This window comes from Achroia grisella, unplaced genomic scaffold (genome assembly GCF_030625045.1).
Source record: "Achroia grisella isolate CSIRO2021 unplaced genomic scaffold, CSIRO_AGI_Agris_v1 utg1462, whole genome shotgun sequence".
NCBI lineage: Eukaryota > Metazoa > Arthropoda > Insecta > Lepidoptera > Pyralidae > Achroia > Achroia grisella.
In genome coordinates, this window is record NW_026712637.1 from 354,327 (window position 1) to 375,292 (window position 20,966).

At 37.0% G+C, this 20,966-nt stretch overlaps 1 protein-coding gene across 1 annotated transcript in view; it reads right to left on the reverse strand.

Moving 5' to 3' along the window:
* LOC131855695 (serine protease HTRA2, mitochondrial-like) overlaps positions 1-20,966 on the reverse strand; it is a 39,739-nt gene extending 18,773 nt beyond the window's left edge. Inside the window, exons 1-7 of the mRNA XM_059206995.1 lie at positions 20,820-20,966; positions 10,997-11,180; positions 9,804-9,963; positions 4,807-4,896; positions 4,037-4,213; positions 2,433-2,641; positions 1,799-1,998 (exon numbers count right to left, since the gene is read on the reverse strand). Of these exons, the coding sequence (XP_059062978.1) occupies positions 1,799-1,998; positions 2,433-2,641; positions 4,037-4,213; positions 4,807-4,896; positions 9,804-9,963; positions 10,997-11,180; positions 20,820-20,854 (1,055 nt within the window). The 5' untranslated portion in view covers positions 20,855-20,966. The remainder of the gene's footprint in view (positions 1-1,798; positions 1,999-2,432; positions 2,642-4,036; positions 4,214-4,806; positions 4,897-9,803; positions 9,964-10,996; positions 11,181-20,819) is intronic.

Here is a 20,966-nt window from a genome sequence, read left to right on the forward strand (position 1 = left end):
AGAATTAAGTATCAAAGTTTAAAAAAATTATATGAATAAGGTAACAAAATTAAAAACGTTTTACATTAGGTACTATTTTTTTTTATCTTTTGAAACCGTTTTTATATGGCATGAGTACATTCTTGACGACTGATCTCGTTGCAAAATTCACACAGAGGTCCATTTTAAAGATTGAAAAATTATGTTAATTTATTTCCAGTCATTTTGCTTGGTAGGGAAAATAGTTTAGTTTTTATCTATAGGTATATCTTGATATAAGAGATGGATAAAAATAATCGATTAAACTTATAGCTAAATCAATATAACACAACTATAAATTTATTTAATGGTTTAGCATGATATGTCTTAAGAAATAATATTTTCTACAAATAGGAACTATATACTACAGAAAATATATTTGATTTATCCTTAATTTTCTAAATATTAATAGATTACCATCTATATACAATATATACATTTTTAGCAGCTATGATAGTCGAATAATATTCTGTATTAATATTAGGACATAAAAATAAGCATTTAAAACACAACTTAATCGTTTGCTTTTTTTTTTAAATAAATTTCTGACAATTATTTGTCCTTGACTTGTCCTTCACATTTCATGGATTTCTTGTTAAAAATTAAAGTTATTTTACAAATAATAAAATAAACGTAACAACTCTAGCGTGCAATAACGTACAAACGAAAATAAAAATAAAAGTAATAAAGTTCATTACATTTTTTTTTAAATAATTAATGCAATAGCCAATGCCAATGCATTCTAATCTTTACATTATAATCTTTCTTGATTGAAATTTCAAAATAACAAATATAACATTGAATACACTAAAATAATTAGCATGTTACAGTAATTATTTGGTTATGCTTGGCATCAGATCCTTTTTAATCTCCATTTTGAAGCGTATATAATCATTCATTTTTTATATAATCAACTTATTTTTAAGGTTAATTACAAATTAATCGTCTACCAAATGGTAAGAATAATCCGCACTGCCAGTGTTAAAGGCACGAAATAATTCAGAAAAAAAAGACTTATGTAATATGGAACTTTGTGAAAATTTTATAAATCCTGGTACTTAGACAAAAAACGCGCGAAAATCGTTTTAAACTAATACATTAATAAAATATGCGGGGAAAAATAGCAGTGCGATTTAAAGATCATTAGGAATATTCTGCCCTCTTTATTATCCCTTTTATAACAGGATAATGAAAACAAACAGAATATATTTGAAACGACTCAATAGATAAGCAAATCCTTGGTATTCAGTACATATTTTTTAAATATGGAACGTACATGGTAAGTGAAGGCAGACTTGTGTACTAAATTTACTCAAAAATAGAGAAGCGAGCGAGGTGTCATTCCGTCACTCTCTATACTCTGTTTGCATTATCATGATACTAACTTTATTTTAGTTTTGACCAAAACGTAGTGATTCTTTGCTCAGTTCTCTCGACTAGTCTCAAGTAACATCTATACAAAGGAATCATTTTAAATCAAGGTCAATTTAATTTAATTTAATCTGTGGCTTAAAACGGCCTCTAATGGTCATGTTAAGGTCATGTCACTACAGGTCAATGACTCTGAATATTATATTACCCTTCTATATTCTGTACCTTCACGACATTTATGCCTGATGGGGTGATCAGAAGCATTTGCATCTGTCGCAGTGACAGATGAATACAACACTTTACATGACAGTATGCTGTAGTTATCTGAACCCAGCTATTGTTTTTTTTTTACTTTTTACATATCAGCAACCACTAATTCCAATTGGTCCAATTATCACAACCGCAGTGCACGTTGTTGTGGTTGCCATTCAACTTTACCACGTTGCCATTCGTGCCATTGGAGACTTCGTCGCCTCGGTATGTGTACAATATATCACAGAAGAGGGAGTCATCTCTCGGTAGTATACAGTTGGCGTGCTTCGCTGCAATCCATGCCGCGCCCATTGCACTGGAAACTCGTAGCCTGACAAACTCCAATTCAATTTTTAACTGGAAAAAATGAATAAATAAGTAAATGTGTAAATGAGTAATTGAGTAATTGAGTGAATGAGTGAATGAGTGAATGAGTAAATAACCCTGGACAATTACCACAGCGCAACTAGTCTCACGGTAAGCAGAGCTTGTGTTATGGGTACTAGACAACTGTTATAAACATTTAAATATTATTTTGTGTAAAAACATACAGGTAGTCTAACAGTTTAGATATTAATATATGTATATAGAAATCATTCCGAACTGACGGCAGATTCGACATATCATAAGAATCAGTAATAGACCTACATGAAGGAAGATATTTTGATTTGAAATAGCCAGACCAATACAAACAATTGTGCTATGCGAGAATTCGAACCCATGACCATTGGAATTAAGGTGGTGTACAAATCCGCTATACCACCGAAGTGCTTATACCAATGTATACTTACATTCCTATGAGTTAACTCCTTGAGCACACCAGGTTTGAGCACATCCCAACTCTTCCAAACTGACCCAACACAGACTATTCTGACTTTTCCAGTAGACTTCGGAGCTAAAGCAGCTATATGGGCTGCTATTGCACTCCCAGCTTCAGCGAAGAGATGGCAAGCTAGCGCGTCTCCTTGATAGGCCAGTTTTGATAGAGTTGCTGTTAAAGCTGGAAGCATGGGAAATATTTATTTACTTAATGAATTTATTTATTTATTTTTTCTTTATTGCACTTTTAAAAATCGTACAATTTGGCGAGCTTAATGCCATATGGCAATCTCTACCAGCTAACCATTAGGTAAGGGGCTGTTGTAAGCAGATTTATCACAATTATTTACCCCTCATCCCCCGTTGTCAGCAAAAGTAAGCAAAGCTCTTACCCCTCCCCCCATGCTTACGTAAACATTTCTCAATTAATGTATTGTTTTTTTAACAAAGACAATGAGAGGGTTGCCATTCGTGTAAAAAAGTAAATTACGACCGATGACGTAATCATCACACAGACTCCCCCACCCCCATGTCATCCAAAATAAGCAAAGAAAAGACCCCCCGCCCCCCTATAGTGCTTACGTAATACTTGAACGGCCCCTAAGAACAGAAAGCGGTTGATGGGCAGTGGTGGGAAAGGACTAATACTAAAAGGAATGGCTGGGAAAGGACCTATAATATTACCTAACATAGGTAAATAGGTTTTTTAAAAATACTTACAAATATACAATTTGAATTGGAACTGGAAATTAGTAATGGGAAATAGAAATTCCTATTGCTAGCAATGTACCATGTCAGGTTGACCTCCACGTGGTTCCCCCTGGAAACCATCGTGATAGACTCTTGGTGAATTTATCACGATGGGCTAACTGACCTGACTGCTCATCTCATCATCCTCCACTGGTGCCCCGCCAGCGTATACCGTTAGCGCAGGCGGGTGCGTCATTTCATTATCATCCATAAAAAAAAATATATAAGAAGCATTTAAAAGAAAAACATAAGTTTCTTGCTCGTTCTTCTTGTGATGAAACAGCTGTCCGAATGAGCGGTAGATAAAAAAAATTGTTATGACTACTCAATAGTGTGTAAGTTTATTTGAATAAATGATTTTCTATTAATTTTATTCTATTTTTGTTCTTATTTCACGTGTAAATTAAAGTGTTATGTGTTTTTTTATTATTCTTATGTGTTATTTTCTTCTTTCTTTACTTGTTAATTGAATTTTTGTACTAATGATATATAGATACGAATAAAGATTTTATCTATCTATTTATCTATTTCTGTTTCTACTGACGACCAAATCAAATGTCACTGTTGGCAACATTAATAATAATTTACATTTAAATTTGTATGATGGCAACACTCTCTCTGCCGAACGCCATCGTCGATCTAACATCGTTTCTTACTGCAAATAATTCCAAATATAATTGGTTATACACGAGACTATCTTTTATTTATATCGCCCTCGACACTTCTGCCACGTAGCCTACCCAAGCAGACGACACGAATGCCCGATAAAGAGGAACCCACAGTCCACAACTGCAACAGTCACTAAAAATAATAATCCGAAACTCACCAGCAAACTGTGGTTTATCGAAGTTCTTATACGCGTAAGGGAGCAGGTCGTCCTGTGTGTTGATGTTGAAATGCTCCTTAACAGCTTCCCATACGTTGTCTATGGGATGAGGGGACGGCCGGAGCCCGTCTATGCTATCGAAGGCTGTTTTAACCGCGCGGTGAGCGATCCAATAAGCTGAAAATATCTTAAACTTATAAGTCTAATCTAAATTATTATGATAGGAGTTGTTAATTTTTTATAAATATATATAACTCAAAGGTGACTGACGTAGTGATCTATCAACGCACAGCCCAAACCACTGGACGGATCGGACTGAAATTTGGCATGCAGGTAGATGTCATGACGTAGGCATCCGCTAAGAAAGGATTTTGATTAATTATACCCCCAAATGGATAAAATAGGGATGAAAGTTTGTATGAAACTTTGTCAATTTTAAACCGATCAGGCTGAGACTTTGCATGCATAAAGCTACTATGACGTAGGCATTCCCTAAGAAAGGATTTTGATAAATTCCATCCCTAAGAGGATAACTTAACGCGAGCGAAGCCGCGGGCAAAAGCTAGTTTTTTATAAATCTAACGGCCTCGGTGGTCTAGCGGTTTGGTACGCCGCCTTACTTTCGATGGTCGAGGGTTCGATTCCTCGCTTGGCACAAACATTTGTATTCATGAGTATGATTGTTTGTACCGGTCTGGCTATTTTCTATATATAATATGTATTTATTCCATATATTAATATAAAAAAATAGATCTAAGATTACAACTTACCACTACCTTCATCTCCCAACAGATGGCCCCATCCTCCACATCCATACTGTTTACCGTCAGGCGTTCTTAGCAAGGCATTGGAGCCTGTACCTGAAAGAACAGAAAAATTAAGGTTAAAAACACATAATTAAACATTACCAGCTTTTATACGACATGTTTTTTCACACGCTATTTAGCGCGGGAAAGAGCGCACGCAATCGTAAGTGCATCAGTGTTCATTCTTTCACGCGTAGCGCGCGCAATCGTGTTCACTCTTTCACGCGTAGCGCACGCAATCGTGAGTGCATTAGTGTTCATTCTTTAACGCGTAGCGCGTGCAATCGTGTTCACTCTTTCAGGCGTAGCGTACGCAATCGTGAGTGCATTAGTGTTCATTCTTTCACGCGTAGCTCGCGCAATCGTGTTCACTCTTTCACGCGTAGCGTACGCAATCGTGAGTGCATTAGTGTCCACTCTTTCGCGCGTAGCGAGCGCAATCCTGTTCAATCTTTCACGCGTAGCGCGCGCAATCGTGTTCACTCTTTCACGCGTAGCGCGCGCAGTCGTAAGTGCATTAATTTTCACTCTTTCACGCATAGCACGCGCATTTGTGAGTGCAATTAATTGTTTTTTGTGTGCACTTTTGCACGTGATTGCGCGTAAATTTCATGTTATTTCACTTTCTTTTAAAATTTCATTTTGCACAGATTTTATTCTCCGAAGACACGTTTACCATTTATATATTATCAATAACTCCAGAATTATGGCCTTTTTGCGGTCAGATATCCGCCATTTTATCAGGTTAAAGCAGCGGTAGGCGGTCCACTCAACGAGTGTACCAGGCAGCAAGTGGCGAGAAATGGCGAGCTGTCGTAAGGTGGATAACAATAACCTCTCACTCCTCTACATAATGACCACAACCGTTCTGTCAAGAGTGTATCGAATAAGAAAGTCCGCCATTTTGCAATGATAATTAATTGTTACAAAAAGACGCGAGAGAGAAAGAAGAAGAGAGCACGCACAAATGAAGGACGCGGAATCTTTGTCTACATTTACATGCATAATCTTTTCTGCGTGAAAGAAACGGGAATCTTCCCGTGTGAATGAACATGTAAAGGCATTTCAAGAGAAAAATGTCAATGTGTAAAATAAACAAATAAACCGTAATGTCTGCGCAACATATCATTTCTGCGTAATCATAATCATATTTATATCAATACTAAGAAGTCCTAGATTTATTAACTGCATACATAGTACTATACTTTGATAAGATAGGCAATAACAATAATAAATAAGATATACATACATGTTATAGTAAAGAAAAGATTAACATAAAAAAATTGCAAAAGACAAAAAATAGCGATAAATTTAATACTAATAGTTATAAATGTCACAAAAAATTATATTTTAATGGATCATCATTGCCTTTATCCCATTATTTGTGGTCGGCGCAGTATGTCATTCTCTTCCACTGCTCTCTATCAGTCGTCATATCTAAACATACTCTTCTTTTATTCATATCATCTTTCACACAATCTATCCATCTTTTCTTAGGGCGTCCCCTCCCTTTACATCCATCCACATTCATATTATACACTTTCCATAAGACATGGTCCTCATTCCTCCGCATAACATGCCCATACCAGCTCAATCTGTTACCTCGCAACTTTTCTATAACCGGCGCAACTTTCAAACTTCCTCGTATATATTTTAATGGATAAAAATAATAATTAATAGTCGCCTAGTATTAGAAATTCGACCATAATTAATTGAAATTATTTCTTATTTATTTACTTACACAACTACTATTACAGACCTAAGCCCAATACAATAGTGTATCTAATTCTATATTATACATATTCGTTAACATAACATATAACATACAATGTTGTTTTTGTGAATTCACACAGACTACACACAAACAAGTCCGTTGTTTCTGCTATTTTATTGAGAGTATATATTGATATTATAAGTTACTAGCCATCCACCCCAGCTTTGCACGGGTGTCCATGTATTATACATATAAACCTTCCTCTTGAATAACTCTATCTATTAAAAAAACCGCTTCTAAATCCATTGCGTAGTTTTAAAGATTTCAGCATACATAGGGACGAACAGACAGCAACAGCTACTTTGTTTTATCTTATATATAAAATATAAAATTCTCGTGTCACAGTTTTCGTTCCCATACTCCTCCGAAACGGCTTGACCGATTTCATGAAATTTTGTGAGCGTATTGAGTAGGTCTGAGAATCGGCCAACATCTATTTTTCATCCCCCTAAATGTTAGGGGTAGTCCACCCTTAATTTTTTTTTATTTAAGGCAAAACAACGTTTGCCGGGACAGGTAGTACTATATAATGATTTGCACTTGAGCAAAGCAGGGACGGTCAATATTTAGAACAAGCTGTGCTCGAGTTTCACCCGCGTAAAATTTATACCTTATCTGTTATTCTGTATATAATACATTTTTGCGTGAAAAAGTAACAAAAACTCATTTAAAACTAAAACTTTCCTGTTTCTAATATTAGTAAGTTAATTGCCCTATTTGAGCCGAAGTCTATAGCCTGCGGGACCTATAGGCCCCATATTCATCAATGAATAAATACTTGAAATGACGATGATGGCAATTTCTCTTGTAAATTCATCATATGATTTTTGTTTCTTACGTTTATTTAGGGTCGGCGTAATATGTTCTTCTCTTTCATTTATTCTGCTTCGCAGTTATCTCGTTACTCCCTTCCTTACCATATCATTTTTCACGCAGTCCATCCATCTCTTTCGGCCTTCCTCTATCCTTATAACCATCCACATCCATATGTAACACCTTCCTTAAAATATTATTTGACTTGTAAATTGTTACACTAAATTTCTAGAAGTCGAGAGGTTATCACGAGATCCTAGTCATCTCGTTATTTACTCCCTTTCTTAACATATCATCTTTCACACTTCATCTTTTTCGGCCTTCCTCAGCCCTTATAACCATCCACATTCATATGTAACACCTTCCTTAAAATATTATTTGTATTGTAAATTGTTACACTAAATATATTATTAATATAATTTCTAGAAGTCAAGGATAGGTTATCAAGAGACCCAAGTCATCTCGTTATTTACTCCCTTTCTTAACATATCATCTTTCACACAGTCCATCCATCTCTTTTTCGGCCTTCCTCTGCCCTTATAACCATCCACATTCATATGTAACACCTTCCTTAAAATATTATTCGTCTTGTAAATAGCACTGTATGTATTAATTTCTAGAAGTCAAGGAGAGGTTATCAGGAGTATCATTATTACCCAGTTAATGAGATCTATCAAGCGGACTGACCTACATTTACATCCTCTTTTCATAACAAATAACAAAACAATCTGTACTAATACTATAAACTTCAACACATGTCTGTCTGACTGTTTGTTACCTTTTAACTACTAAACGGAGTTTAACGTGAATATAGATTGTATTACGAGTACTGAAATATATACATATTATGTATGTATTTAGAAAAAAAATTATGTATTTATATCAATTGTCTAGTAATCTTAACATTTTTGGTAAATTCGCCACGATGAGCAAAATTATCCGACTTCATGCTCATCCATTATGCTCATATAATAATAATAATAATATCCACCGAAATCATTCCAATCGTTATGTCGGTGAACGGTCTTATCCCAACCAGTCTGGAACAACATCTCAGACGGTTGGGATTCCGAGGCGGTTCACTCCCGGGAAAGATGCAGAAAGCGGTGCTGTTAGATTCTGCCCGCATTGTACGCCGGTTTCTGTCCCTGGGGCCCTGAACCCCGGCCGACTGTGCTTCTGCCGGGGGTATGTTGCCATCTCCTCTCCTTAAGAGGGGAGATGAGAATTTTTGGATAATAATAAGAACATTTATTAAGCATTACAGAATACTTATTTAATACTAGCTGCACCCGTGACTTCGTCTGCGTGGAATTTAACTTTAAGATAATATTAATTTTAGAAAAATAAAGTTACTAAATAAAGTTACCATTCCGGTTACTCCTTATTACATCAGCTACCTGCCAAAAAAGCGTCATAATCGGTCCAGCCATTTCAGAGATTAGCCGGAACAAACAGACAGACAGTAGCTGATGCAATAAGGAGTAAATTAGGCTAGTTGTATTTTCAAAAAAATATTTTATTTTAGAAAAATAAAGTTACATTCCACGCGGAAGAAGAAAGAAGTAATAATCTTTGAGTACATTGATATACAGCATCCGAGTGTGTAACATTGTGGCGTGTTTATCTCGTATTCAAACACCAGAGGCGACTGTCTGACATATGGCCCCAGGAATATTGGTCACCCGATAAACGGCAACTGTCAACTGATTGTACGATGTTATTGCTCCCTATGATTAACTTCGTATGTTGACCTATTTTTTTTATTGACGACTAGCTGTACACGCGACTTCTTCCGCGTGGAATTTAACTTTATTTTTCTAAAATAAAAATAGCCTAAGTTACTCCTTATTACATCAGCTACCTGCTAATACAAGTCCCGTTAAAATCGGCCCAGCCATTTCAGAGATTAACCGGAACAAAGAGATAGGCAAAAATTGTAAAAAAATGTATTTTTGTGTATGTACCGTATTTGTATTTATATGTAGTAAAAAACGGTTATTTCAATATTACAAACAGACACTCCACTTTTATTTATACATATGTATAGATTATAGATAAACATATATTTTATAAATACAACTAAATAAATTTACACAATAATAAAGGAAGTTTCTTTTTTAGACTACTCTAATGCTGTTGGCCGCAGCTGGCCTTTACAGCTTCACCGGACGATAAGGGGCGAGTGCAGATGGTACTCCAAACCCGCGGAAGGACTTATGGAGTGGCTGAAGGATAACTCCCTCCTGATGGATACGACTTCAGTCTGAGGATACCGCTAGGGGTTCGAACCTCGTAATATCAATTCCCGGTTGAATTGTACAGGGGATCGATTGGAGGGAAATAAAGAAAGTAAACCGATCTTTGTACTTACCAGCAATCAGAACCATGCCCCCATCAGGGGCTCCAGTAAACAAGGACCCTTCAGTGTCGGACCCGACGTAGATGAGACCAATCTTGCTGTCTTCCTCTTTTACTCTTGCTGCCAATTCTGAATTGCTGCTCTCTGGTCCGCAGCCGGAGAGTGTCAGACCCTGAGAAGTAGAGCATCATATATAGTATATCTGAAACGAATGCACCGATTGTGATAGGACTTTCACTTGTAGATAGCTAATGTTATAAGGAGTAACTTAGGCAACTGTTAATTTAGTAATTTTATTTATTGCAATATCACGCCGACGAAATGGCGGATAACAGCTAATATCTAAATATATATAACTCAAAGGTGACTGACTGACATAGTGATCTATCAACGCACAGCCCAAACCACTGGACGGATCGGGCATGCAGATAGATGTTATGACGTAGGCATCCGCTAAGAAAGGGTTTTGATTAATTCTACCCCCAAGCGGATAAAATAGGGGATGAAAGTTTGTACGAAACTTTGTCTATATTAAACCGATCGGGATGAGACTTTGCATGCACAAAGCTACTATGATGTAGGCATTCCCCTAAGAAAGAATTTTGATAAATCCCATCTCTAAGGGGATAAATTAACGCGAGCGAAGCCGCGGGCACAAGCTATTTTGTATAATAAAACCGGAACTTTGTCTAGATTTTTGTGATAAAATATAACCCACATTGCATTGGATGCGAGCAGCGCAGGACCGATCGTCGTGGAGATCTTTGGAGGAGGCCTATCTCCAGCAGTGGACGTCTTCCGGGCTGCGATGATGATGATGATGATGATAACTTATGTATGTGTATTTTATTTATAATTATATACCTTTAGTATTATATGATGACTAAAATATATTATTAAAAGGGGTCCCTTTAGGCAACGTTCCGAAGATACTGGCAGCGTTCCCTCTTTGAATAGCTAGACTAATTCTTTAGTATTTGTATGTATATGTATTTAGTATTCATATAATATTTAACTCTCTTTCTATAGTGCGCCACCTACCTTTCCCTTATACAATACTTTTATCTCCCAGGTTGTCTGTAAGAGATCGTTTTGAGCGATTTCTTTTTATTCACATATATTTCTTTCCTTCTCTTTTGTAATTATTTATTCTTTTTTTATGCACAATAAACATTTATTATTATTATAGTAAAAATAATAGTTACCAATGAATCCAGTACCCTATCGTTGGGTATCCCGGCATCTTTCCTCGCCGCCTGCACCATAGCCACTATCCTTTTGGTGCACTCCTCCATGCCGATCGCCCACTGGTTGGTGCCAGGTCCTTTGGACCTTCCAACCACTTGTCCTGTGTTGTCACAGATGACCATATTGGAATGTGTTGCTCCGCTGGGGGTAAATAATAAGTTTGTTACAGGAAGATACAGGAAACAGTTAACTAAAGTTGTCCAAACTAAGTGTGACCGGGGAAAAAGGGATGGTTAGTAATGTGGGCCAATAACACCAATACTAGCAATGTACCATGTCAGGTTGACCTCCACGCGGTTCCCCCTGGAAACTATCATGACACATTTCTTGAGATTTTGTCAGGGTGAGCTAACTAATCTGAACCTTGGGATTAGGTTCACTAGAGCCCCGTCAGCGTAAACCATTAGCGTAACCTCACTGGTCACGGTTCAACTGTTTTTTTAATGGATTAAAATAGACGTGACAGCGTAATCCGTTAAAAAAACAGTTGAACCGTGACCAGTGAGGGAGGATTTGTAATGTGGACTAATAACTCCATTGCTATCAATGTACCAGGTTGACCTCTACGCGGTTCCCCCTGGAAACTATCATGATAAATTTCTTGAGATTTTGTAATGGCGACCTTACTGACCTGACCTCATGTTCATCTTATCATCCTCCACTGGTGCACTGCCAGCGTAAACCGTTAGCCCAGGCGGGTGCACCATTTCATTATCATCCATAAAAAAAATCGGTTAGCGTAGACGCGTGAGTTATAACATTATAAACCATAAAAAAATCAATGTGACAGTAATTAATAATAATATCGCAGGACAATTTACACAGCGCCATCTAATCCCATGCTAAGCAGAACTTATGTTATGGGTACTAGACAACTGATAGGTCAACTGATACCTATGTATTTTTTTGTAAATACTTACACAATATACATACAAAACACCCAGACAAACAATCATACTAATGAATACAAATGTTTGTATTGTGCGAGGAATCGAACCCGCGACCATTGGAAGTAAGGCGGTGAGCTAAACCGCTAGATCACCGAGGCAGTGTATGTATAAATAGAACGCGAATATGATTGTATTATCAATTTATATTAATTATACTTTGTTGTACTCCTTCTTATCTATATTCTATACTAGCTAATCCCGTGACTTGGTTCGAATACGGAATAGGCATGATGACCTAACGTACACAGTTTTAAAAAATTCACAAAGAATACTTATTAAAAATATATATTACGACGTCCTGAGCCGAGGTTCGAACCTCTAGTGGTGTGCTCAGACTAAAGTCGTATCCGTTAGGCAGGAGTTGCCCTTTAGCCGCTCCATAAGTCCTTCCTTTGGTTTGGAGTGCCATCTGTACTCGCCCCCTATCGTCTGGTGAAGCTGTAAAGGCCAGCTGCGGCCAACAGCATTAGAGTATTCCGCAAAAAAACCAAAATATATGCATGTCACTACATAGTATAAAACAAAGTCACTGTCGCTATATATGTATCGTCTGTCCGTATATATGTATGCTTACATCTTTAAAACTACGCAACTGATTTTGAAGCGATTTTTTTATGTGTCCGTGCCCAGGGCCCCCATTCTCAAGGGCCCCCCGAAGGACTGACAATTTTTCTCACACATTTATTCTCAAAAGATTTTTGTCGGGCACACTACACTATTTTCACAAATCAGTAATGTTATCAGAAGGTATTTACAAGGCATATACTACGCCATTATACTGATTACTTCGCCTAAACCTATGTTCTTATACGTAATGAGTTTTTTTTTTCCTTAAGGTTCCCGAATTCTTGTGTGCCGTTTAGGTACATACGTCAAGTGTGCCCAAGGGCCCCAGTTTAGTTTAAGACGGCGGGGTATATATGTACATACGTCAAGTGTGCCCAAGGGCCCCTTATGACGGCGGGGTATATAGGTACATACGTCAAGTGTGCCCAAGGGCCCCAGTTTAGTTTAAGACGGCGGGGTATATAGGTACATACGTCAAGTGTGCCCAAAGACCCCAGTTTAGTTTAAGACGGCGGAGTATATAGGTACATACATCAAGTGTGCCCAAGGGCCCCAGCTTAGTTTAAGACAGCGGAGTATATAGGTACATACGTCAAGTGTGCCCAACGGCCCCAGTTTAGTTTAAGACGGCGGGGTATATAGGTACATACGTCAAGTGTGCCCAAGGGCCCCAGTTTAGTTTAAGACGGCGGGGTATATAGGTACATACGTCAAGTGTGCCCAAGGGCCCCAGTTTAGTTTAAGACGGCGGGGTATATAGGTACATACGTCAAGTGTACCCAAGGGCCCCTTATGACGGCGGGGTATATAGGTACATACGTCAAGTGTGCCCAAGGGCCCCAGTTTAGTTTAAGACGGCGGGCTATATAGGTTCATACGTCAAGTGTGCCCATTGGCCCCAGTTTAGTTTAAGACGACGGGGTATATAGGTACATACGTCAAGTGTGCCCAAGGGCCCCAGTTTAGTTTAAGACGGCGGGCTATATAGGTTCATACGTCAAGTGTGCCCATTGGCCCCAGTTTAGTTTAAGACAGCGGAGTATATAGGTACATACGTCAAGTGTGCCCAAGGGCCCCAGTTTAGTTTAAGACGGCGGGGTATATAGGTACATACGTCAAGTGTGCCCAAGGGCCCCAGTTTAGTTTAAGACGGCGGGGTATATAGGTACATACGTCAAGTGTGCCCAAGGGCCCCAGTTTAGTTTAAGACGGCGGGGTATATAGGTACATACGTCAAGTGTGCCCAAGGGCCCCAGTTTAGTTTAAGACGGCGGGCTATATAGGTACATACGTCAAGTGTGCCCAAGGGCCCCAGTTTAGTTTAAGACGGCGGGCTATATAGGTACATACGTCAAGTGTGCCCAAGGGCCCCAGTTTAGTTTAAGACGGCGGGGTATATAGGTACATACGTCAAGTGTGCCCAAGGGCCCCAGTTTAGTTTAAGACGGCGGGGTATATAGGTACATACGTCAAGTGTGCCCAAGGGCCCCAGTTTAGTTTAAGACGGCGGGCTATATAGGTACATACGTCAAGTGTGCCCAAGGGCCCCAGTTTAGTTTAAGACGGCGGGGTATATAGGTACATACGTCAAGTGTGCCCAAGGGCCCCAGTTTAGTGTAAGACGGCGGGGTATATAGGTACATACGTCAAGTGTGCCCAAGGGCCCCAGTATAGTTTAAGACGGCGGTGTATATAGGTACATACGTCAAGTGTGCCCAAGGGCCCCTTAAGACGGCGGGGTATATAGGTACATACGTCAAGTGTGCCCAAGGGCCCCAGTTTAGTTTAAGACGGCGGGGTATATAGGTACATACGTCAAGTGTGCCCAAGGGCCCCAGTTTAGTTTAAGACGGCGGGCTATATAGGTACATACGTCAAGTGTGCCCAAGGGCCCCAGTTTAGTTTAAGACGGCGGGGTATATAGGTACATACGTCAAGTGTGCCCAAGGGCCCCAGTTTAGTTTAAGACGGCGGGCTATATAGGTACATACGTCAAGTGTGCCCAAGGGCCCCAGTTTAGTTTAAGACGGCGGGGTATATAGGTACATACGTCAAGTGTGCCCAAGGGCCCCTTAAGACGGCGGGGTATATAGGTACATACGTCAAGTGTGCCCAAGGGCCCCTTAAGACGGCGAGGTATATAGGTACATACGTCATACTTCGAATATTTGTACAGCGACAAAACAACGTAATCAGTCAATTGCGTACTTGAATAGTTTCAATGCCCACAATATTGGCAATCTATTTGTTATCTTTTATCAACATGCGGGTGAAGGTTGTTTATTGAAGGAAATAACCTTATCAATTACTACATGGTTCAGTATTGAACTGTGGTAAACAGGAGTTCAATTATCTTGTTTGCATAATGATATAAACGGAATGATGCACCAGTTCGTCCCAACACGCAGAGATATTGTTTTTTTATATATACCACAGATAAGAGAATAATTAACATTACATATCTTTATATATAAAAATTACGTGTCACGTTGTTTGTCCGCGTTGGAAAATAACTTGAAAGAATAGTCAAAACATGGTTTTGCAACAAGTTCGCTAATACAAATCCAATTTTGGGTATTTTCCAAAGCTGCAAACGTCATGCCACACCCACACACAAGATCCAACAGAGAAACGCAAAGACAAACATTTGGAAAGCTCATATTAGCTTTTCAATCGATTTTAGAAAGGAGCTTATTACTCGATTATAACCATTTTCCTAAAACGGAGAAGCTTTGGTTTTTATTTGGCAGCCTCGGTAGTCTAGTGGTTTAGCACACCGCTTTACTTCCGATGGTCGCGGGTTCGATTCCTCGCACGGCACAAATGTATTCATGAGTATGATTATTTGTATCGGTCTGGGTGTTTTCTATGTATAATATGTATGTATTTACAAAAAAAAATCTATGTATTTGTATCAGGTATCTAGTACCCATAACAGAAGCTTTAGCTAGCTTAACTTGGGTCTAGATGGCGCTGTGTGAATTGTCCTGAGATTATTATTATTGTTATTATCTTGTTATTGGATGCTGTTTGTAAATCCAAAGATGCTAGACGGCAGAAATAGATAAGACTGATGTATTCATGCAGAAGAAGGTCTGCTCTGATAATTATTACCTTTTTGTTCTCTTACTCAAGTAACTATTTATTTATATACTAGCTACTAGCTCATAGCAAAGTTGACAAATTAAAATTTTTAAATTATCGCATGCCTCTTACTTGTTATTGTGTAATTATTTGTATTAAAAAAAATCTATTCAAAAGAGCAACATACAAGTCTCTTTCTCATTCTTCTTGTGATGAATCTGCATTCCGAATGAGTGGTAGAATCAAAATATGACTATTCAAAAGTGCTTGTAATGAGTTTATTTCAATAAAGATTATTTCTATTTCTTAAATATATAGTTATTTGAGAAGAATAAATAATTAAATATATAAATATTCACAAAACAAAACAATCACTTGCAATCCAACGCAGCACATCGAGGCAACGCACAGTGGGAACTCGCCTAAGAAAGCCATCTCATAAATACTTTTTCTAAAACTCCGTGTGCTTGTATAATACCTCAAATTGTAGCCAAAGAGTTACTCTATCATTATAAATATGATTCAAATCTATGATTATTCATACTTCATAGAATAGAGCCTCTAAAGTCAAGGAATGAAAAAAATACAAAAATAATTTTGTAACTTAAATTTGTTTGGTACAAGTTTATAGTATCAAAACAATATCAAGTCATATAGTGTGATACCATTTTAGAATGCTTAGAATGTGTACTTTACTATAAAATAAAAATATATTTAGTTTAGTCGAATATTATTTAACTAAAAATCCATATATCGTTATATGTACTATTTTCTTTTCTCAGACTTTCACTTGGAGATTTGACAGTTGCCGAAGCTTGCCGAAGTTCTAAATTTGGTTTTATTTATTAGGAAATATAATGTAATTTGATGGCATAACATTTTTTTTTGCAGTTTCACTGCGTAAAATATTTAAATCGAGTATAATATCATGGTGAGATTTGTTTTTTCTAAGTACGTATATTAAGATTTTCTTCTTTATTTGAGATTCTCTGTCTGAATATTCAAAAAAATACTTTTTGCTCAATTATTACTTTATATTTTATCTTTTGCCTTACTTTTATCAACTATTTCACACAGTATATAGTTCCCATTCCCATACAGACCTATTCTATACCGCATAATGATAAATATTTTTTATCAAGTAATTTTGCACACGTATATGATCATTATTAAGTATAAAATAGTGTATGTATTTGCATATGAAACATTACAGTTCTTTATAAGCATTTGTTATTACTAAACAATTGTTAATTACTCATCTCGCCCCAATGAGTGAATTGTCGTGTACCAGACGCGACTTAAGTGTCTTATTGATTTAAAGTGATACAAATTATGTTGATTCTATATCAAACTACGAAATAATTTTACCGAATCTTCAGATCCGAATATAGCAAAAATTATCGCAAGTATTCAGAAGTCCTTCATAACTCAGTTTCGTCAACGCTATACGAAATGTGGTAGAAAGAAAGAACGTTTTTAAATAAAATAGCAATTGATAGGATGATATTTTCACTGTAAATCTAGAAAAAACTACATGCGAAGCTGAACCTCCTACTTCGACAGAGAAAAGAGGAAGACCTTCTAAAACGTACGAAGACAGTTCGGATAAAGAAAGGGAAAAACAAGGCTTGCTTGATACCTGTGGACTTCATACTGAACTCATATGAGTCAATGGTGAAACCCTTAAACCCTGTACATATGTACAGGGTTTAAGGGTTTCATCATTGATATTTTACGAGCATTGACGACAGAAAACTAGATGAATTGAGCAATCTTAATGAATAATCTTATTAATGAACCGGCACATATAACAGCGTATTCAAAACATTAAGCTCTTAGCATTTTCATAAAATTGGATCTGAACAAGGCACAGTACGAAAATATGAGGAGTTGTTTGATAGTAAAGAATTACTTATTGTTTCCATCATACAGGTTGATTCGTGAAACTAAAGAATCGTGCTATCCGCCAAAATTATGTATAGAAATTACTAACGTTAAACCAGAAATCAAATGTATGTACCATTTGCAGTGCAAAACCCACAGAGATGAACAATTTAGAAAAAGTACAAAATAAACCTGTCGATGAAACTTCCTATCAATATGGCCTTTCAACTTTGCATTCGTGGAACTTATTTTACATTTATCTTACAAACAAAATACAAATCAATAAAAATTATCTGCCACAACAACAGAAAATAAAAATTTAAAAAAGCAAAAGAAGGCTTATGTACAAAGAAGGTTCAGAGAAGAACTTGGATTAAATATAGATAAGCCGAAGCAAGTTAGTGGCAACACTAATGACGGCAATACAGCCACAAGATTTTTCCAAAATTATCATTGCACATCAGAAATTACTAGTATATATGAGGAATTAATAAAAATGCTTTATGTTATGAAATGAAATGTGAACGAGTGATACATTACTTTTCTGTCTTGCCTTTTGGGCAACTTTCAGAAGATGCTCAAGAGTCACGGAAAAAAGACTATAAACAGTTCAGGCTTCATCTTGCAAGACAATGTACGAGGGTAGCCTCTAACAAAGATGTTCTACACGCATTTTTATGTACCTCTGACCCATACATAACAAGTTTAAGAAAACCTTCCAATTAAAAATATTTAGTACTTTTTGATGAAGAAAAGGAGCTCTTGAGTGACTTGTAAGCTATCTTTATAAGAATTTTTGTTTTTTACTCTGATACTTTTACTTATTTCTGTATAAACTTCTTAGGACATAAATGTAAGTCTACAAATTCTATATTTCTTGTATTCCTAAATTATTTATAACTATTAGAAATATTTTTTTACTCACAAAGCATACATTATTTAAAAGTATATATATTTAAGATTATCAGGAAAAAAAATCATGTACATATCTTTATTAATACAGAAGTTATAGATTTATGAGACGAAAATGAGTCAAAGTTCCCACTGTGCAACGTACCCAAGATACTGGCGTGCCCCTGAGAACTGGGCAAAGTAGCTACCAGCTCTCGGGTCACAAGTAACCTCGATGAGTTGAAATATTTGTCAAAAACAATTAAGCTTCTGTGCTCCAAGAGCCCAGCGTCTCTGCGGCAAATGACAGAAATCAATACGATCTCTCCATATTTGTGTATTTTTGCCATTTTAAAATTGCCGCCTGTTGCTGCCGTGCCAGGACGAGAGGAGGATCCAGACACATAACTTGGTATCTAAATAAATGTTATTAAAAATTGCATTTTTATGTGTGAATACAAACTGCCAAATAGCAGAGTTGACATCATTACATAGTATAAAACAAAGTCGCTTCGCTGTCTGTCCCTGTGTATGCTTAAATCTTTAAAACTACGCAACGGTTTTTTTTTCGGACTACTGTAATGCTGTTGGCCGCAGCTGGCCTTTACAGCTTCACTGGACGGTTAGGAGCGAGTGCAGATGGCACTCCAAACCCGCGGAAGGACTTATGGAGCGGCTGAAGGCCAAGTCCCGTTTGACGGATACGACTTTAGTCTGAGGGCACCACTAGGGGTTCGAACTCGGCTCAGGCCGTCGTAATATCGATCCCCGTTTGATTTGACGGGGGATCGATCGGAGGGGGACTACGCAACGGATTTTGAAACGGTTTTAATAGATAGTGATTCAAGAGGAAGGTTTATATGTATAATACATGTACACCCGTGCGAAGCCGGGATGGGTAACTAGTTATAGTATAAAAAAAAGATAACAACAAAACATAAATGTATTATGCATTTTAGATATATTTCAATTGAAATTCAATGCAATGGTTCAAGGTAAACGTCATAACATTCTTTGAATGCCTCAAAACTTCGCATACGCATAACTGACTTTATGTTATTATACATATAAAGTATATATTTAAATGATGATGATTCCGTCGGCGTGTCAGCCGAGCCGTATGTTTCCAGCTCTCCTATTGGTTAACATATATATAAACACGTGCATACGTAATTACAAGTACGTGAGTTTTATACCGTAGTAATACAATAATACCGTTAGTAATTTGTTTTTTAGTTTAGTCATAATCATAAGTATGGACTAACTAAGCGTATAAACGTGAAACGTGTTTACCGAGACTAGACTTTTTGTAAAAAGCGTCCGCGTACGTCAGTTTTTAATGGGAGATAATGAAAAATATAAGATAATATTACTGAAGACAATGGCTGTATGGGCTGAGTCCTTTTGCCTTTCCCTAAAATGGGAAAAACGAACCAAAAAAGAAAAAAATTGAGCTAGGTTTTTTTTTATGGATGGCACTCATGCTACAACCGAAGTCCAGCTTCAAAGCAAGCTCCTTGGCGGTTGCTCTTACGGATGATAATGGAATAGTGCACCCGCCTGCGCTAACGGTTGTCGCTGGCGGGGCACCAGTGGAGGATGACAAGATGAGCATGAGGTCAGATCAGTTAGCCCATCGTGACAAATTCACAGGTAATTTATCATGATGCTTTCCTGTGGGTACTGCGTGGAGGTCAACCTAACATGGGGCATTGCTATAGGGTCATCAGTCGACATTACTGACAATTGCCTTTCTCCCCACCCCTAACAGTTTTTTTAATGGAACCATCGTGATAAATTCTTGTTGAATTTGTCACAATGGGCTAACTGACCTGACCTCATATTCATCTTATCATCCCCCACTGGAGCCCCGCCAGTGTAAACCGTAAGCGCAGACAGGTGCAACATTCCATTATCATCCCTAATAAAAATAACGTCAACTCAGGTGAATGCACTAGTTCATGTTAATCCATAAAAAAAACATTACATACTTAAATTATTTATATTTCAAGTTTCCATTGTTCAAGTTAATTTGTCCTCTATATATATTTAGTACATTTGTTTGTCTGTAGATATTATTATTCACTTTATGTCAAATAGGTAGATCATGGTTCTATGTACATACCAAAATACCAGAATAAACATTATTAGAAGTGATGAGTGTATTTACAAATATCATTAAAATTAAGCAAATAAAACAATCGTACTAATGTAAAATAACGTATAAATTTAATAATTATATTATTGTAATTTATTTAAATAATATATAAACGTATTAATAATTAATTGTTACGAAAGAATTAGGAATTTATGAGTCAAGGCAAACCTTTCGACTTTCGAGTTTTCAACGAAGTTGTAATCTAGGTTTTGTGTGCGGAAATAAATAGGAATAACCTCTACTCACCCTTCCACACCTCCAAAATACATTTTATTGTTCATAATATCTTCTACAACACACACTTATAACAATAAACTTATTTAAATTTTAATAATTTATGAAATCAACAGTAATTTACGAACACAACGAGCCTCAAATAAGACAAACTCTCTA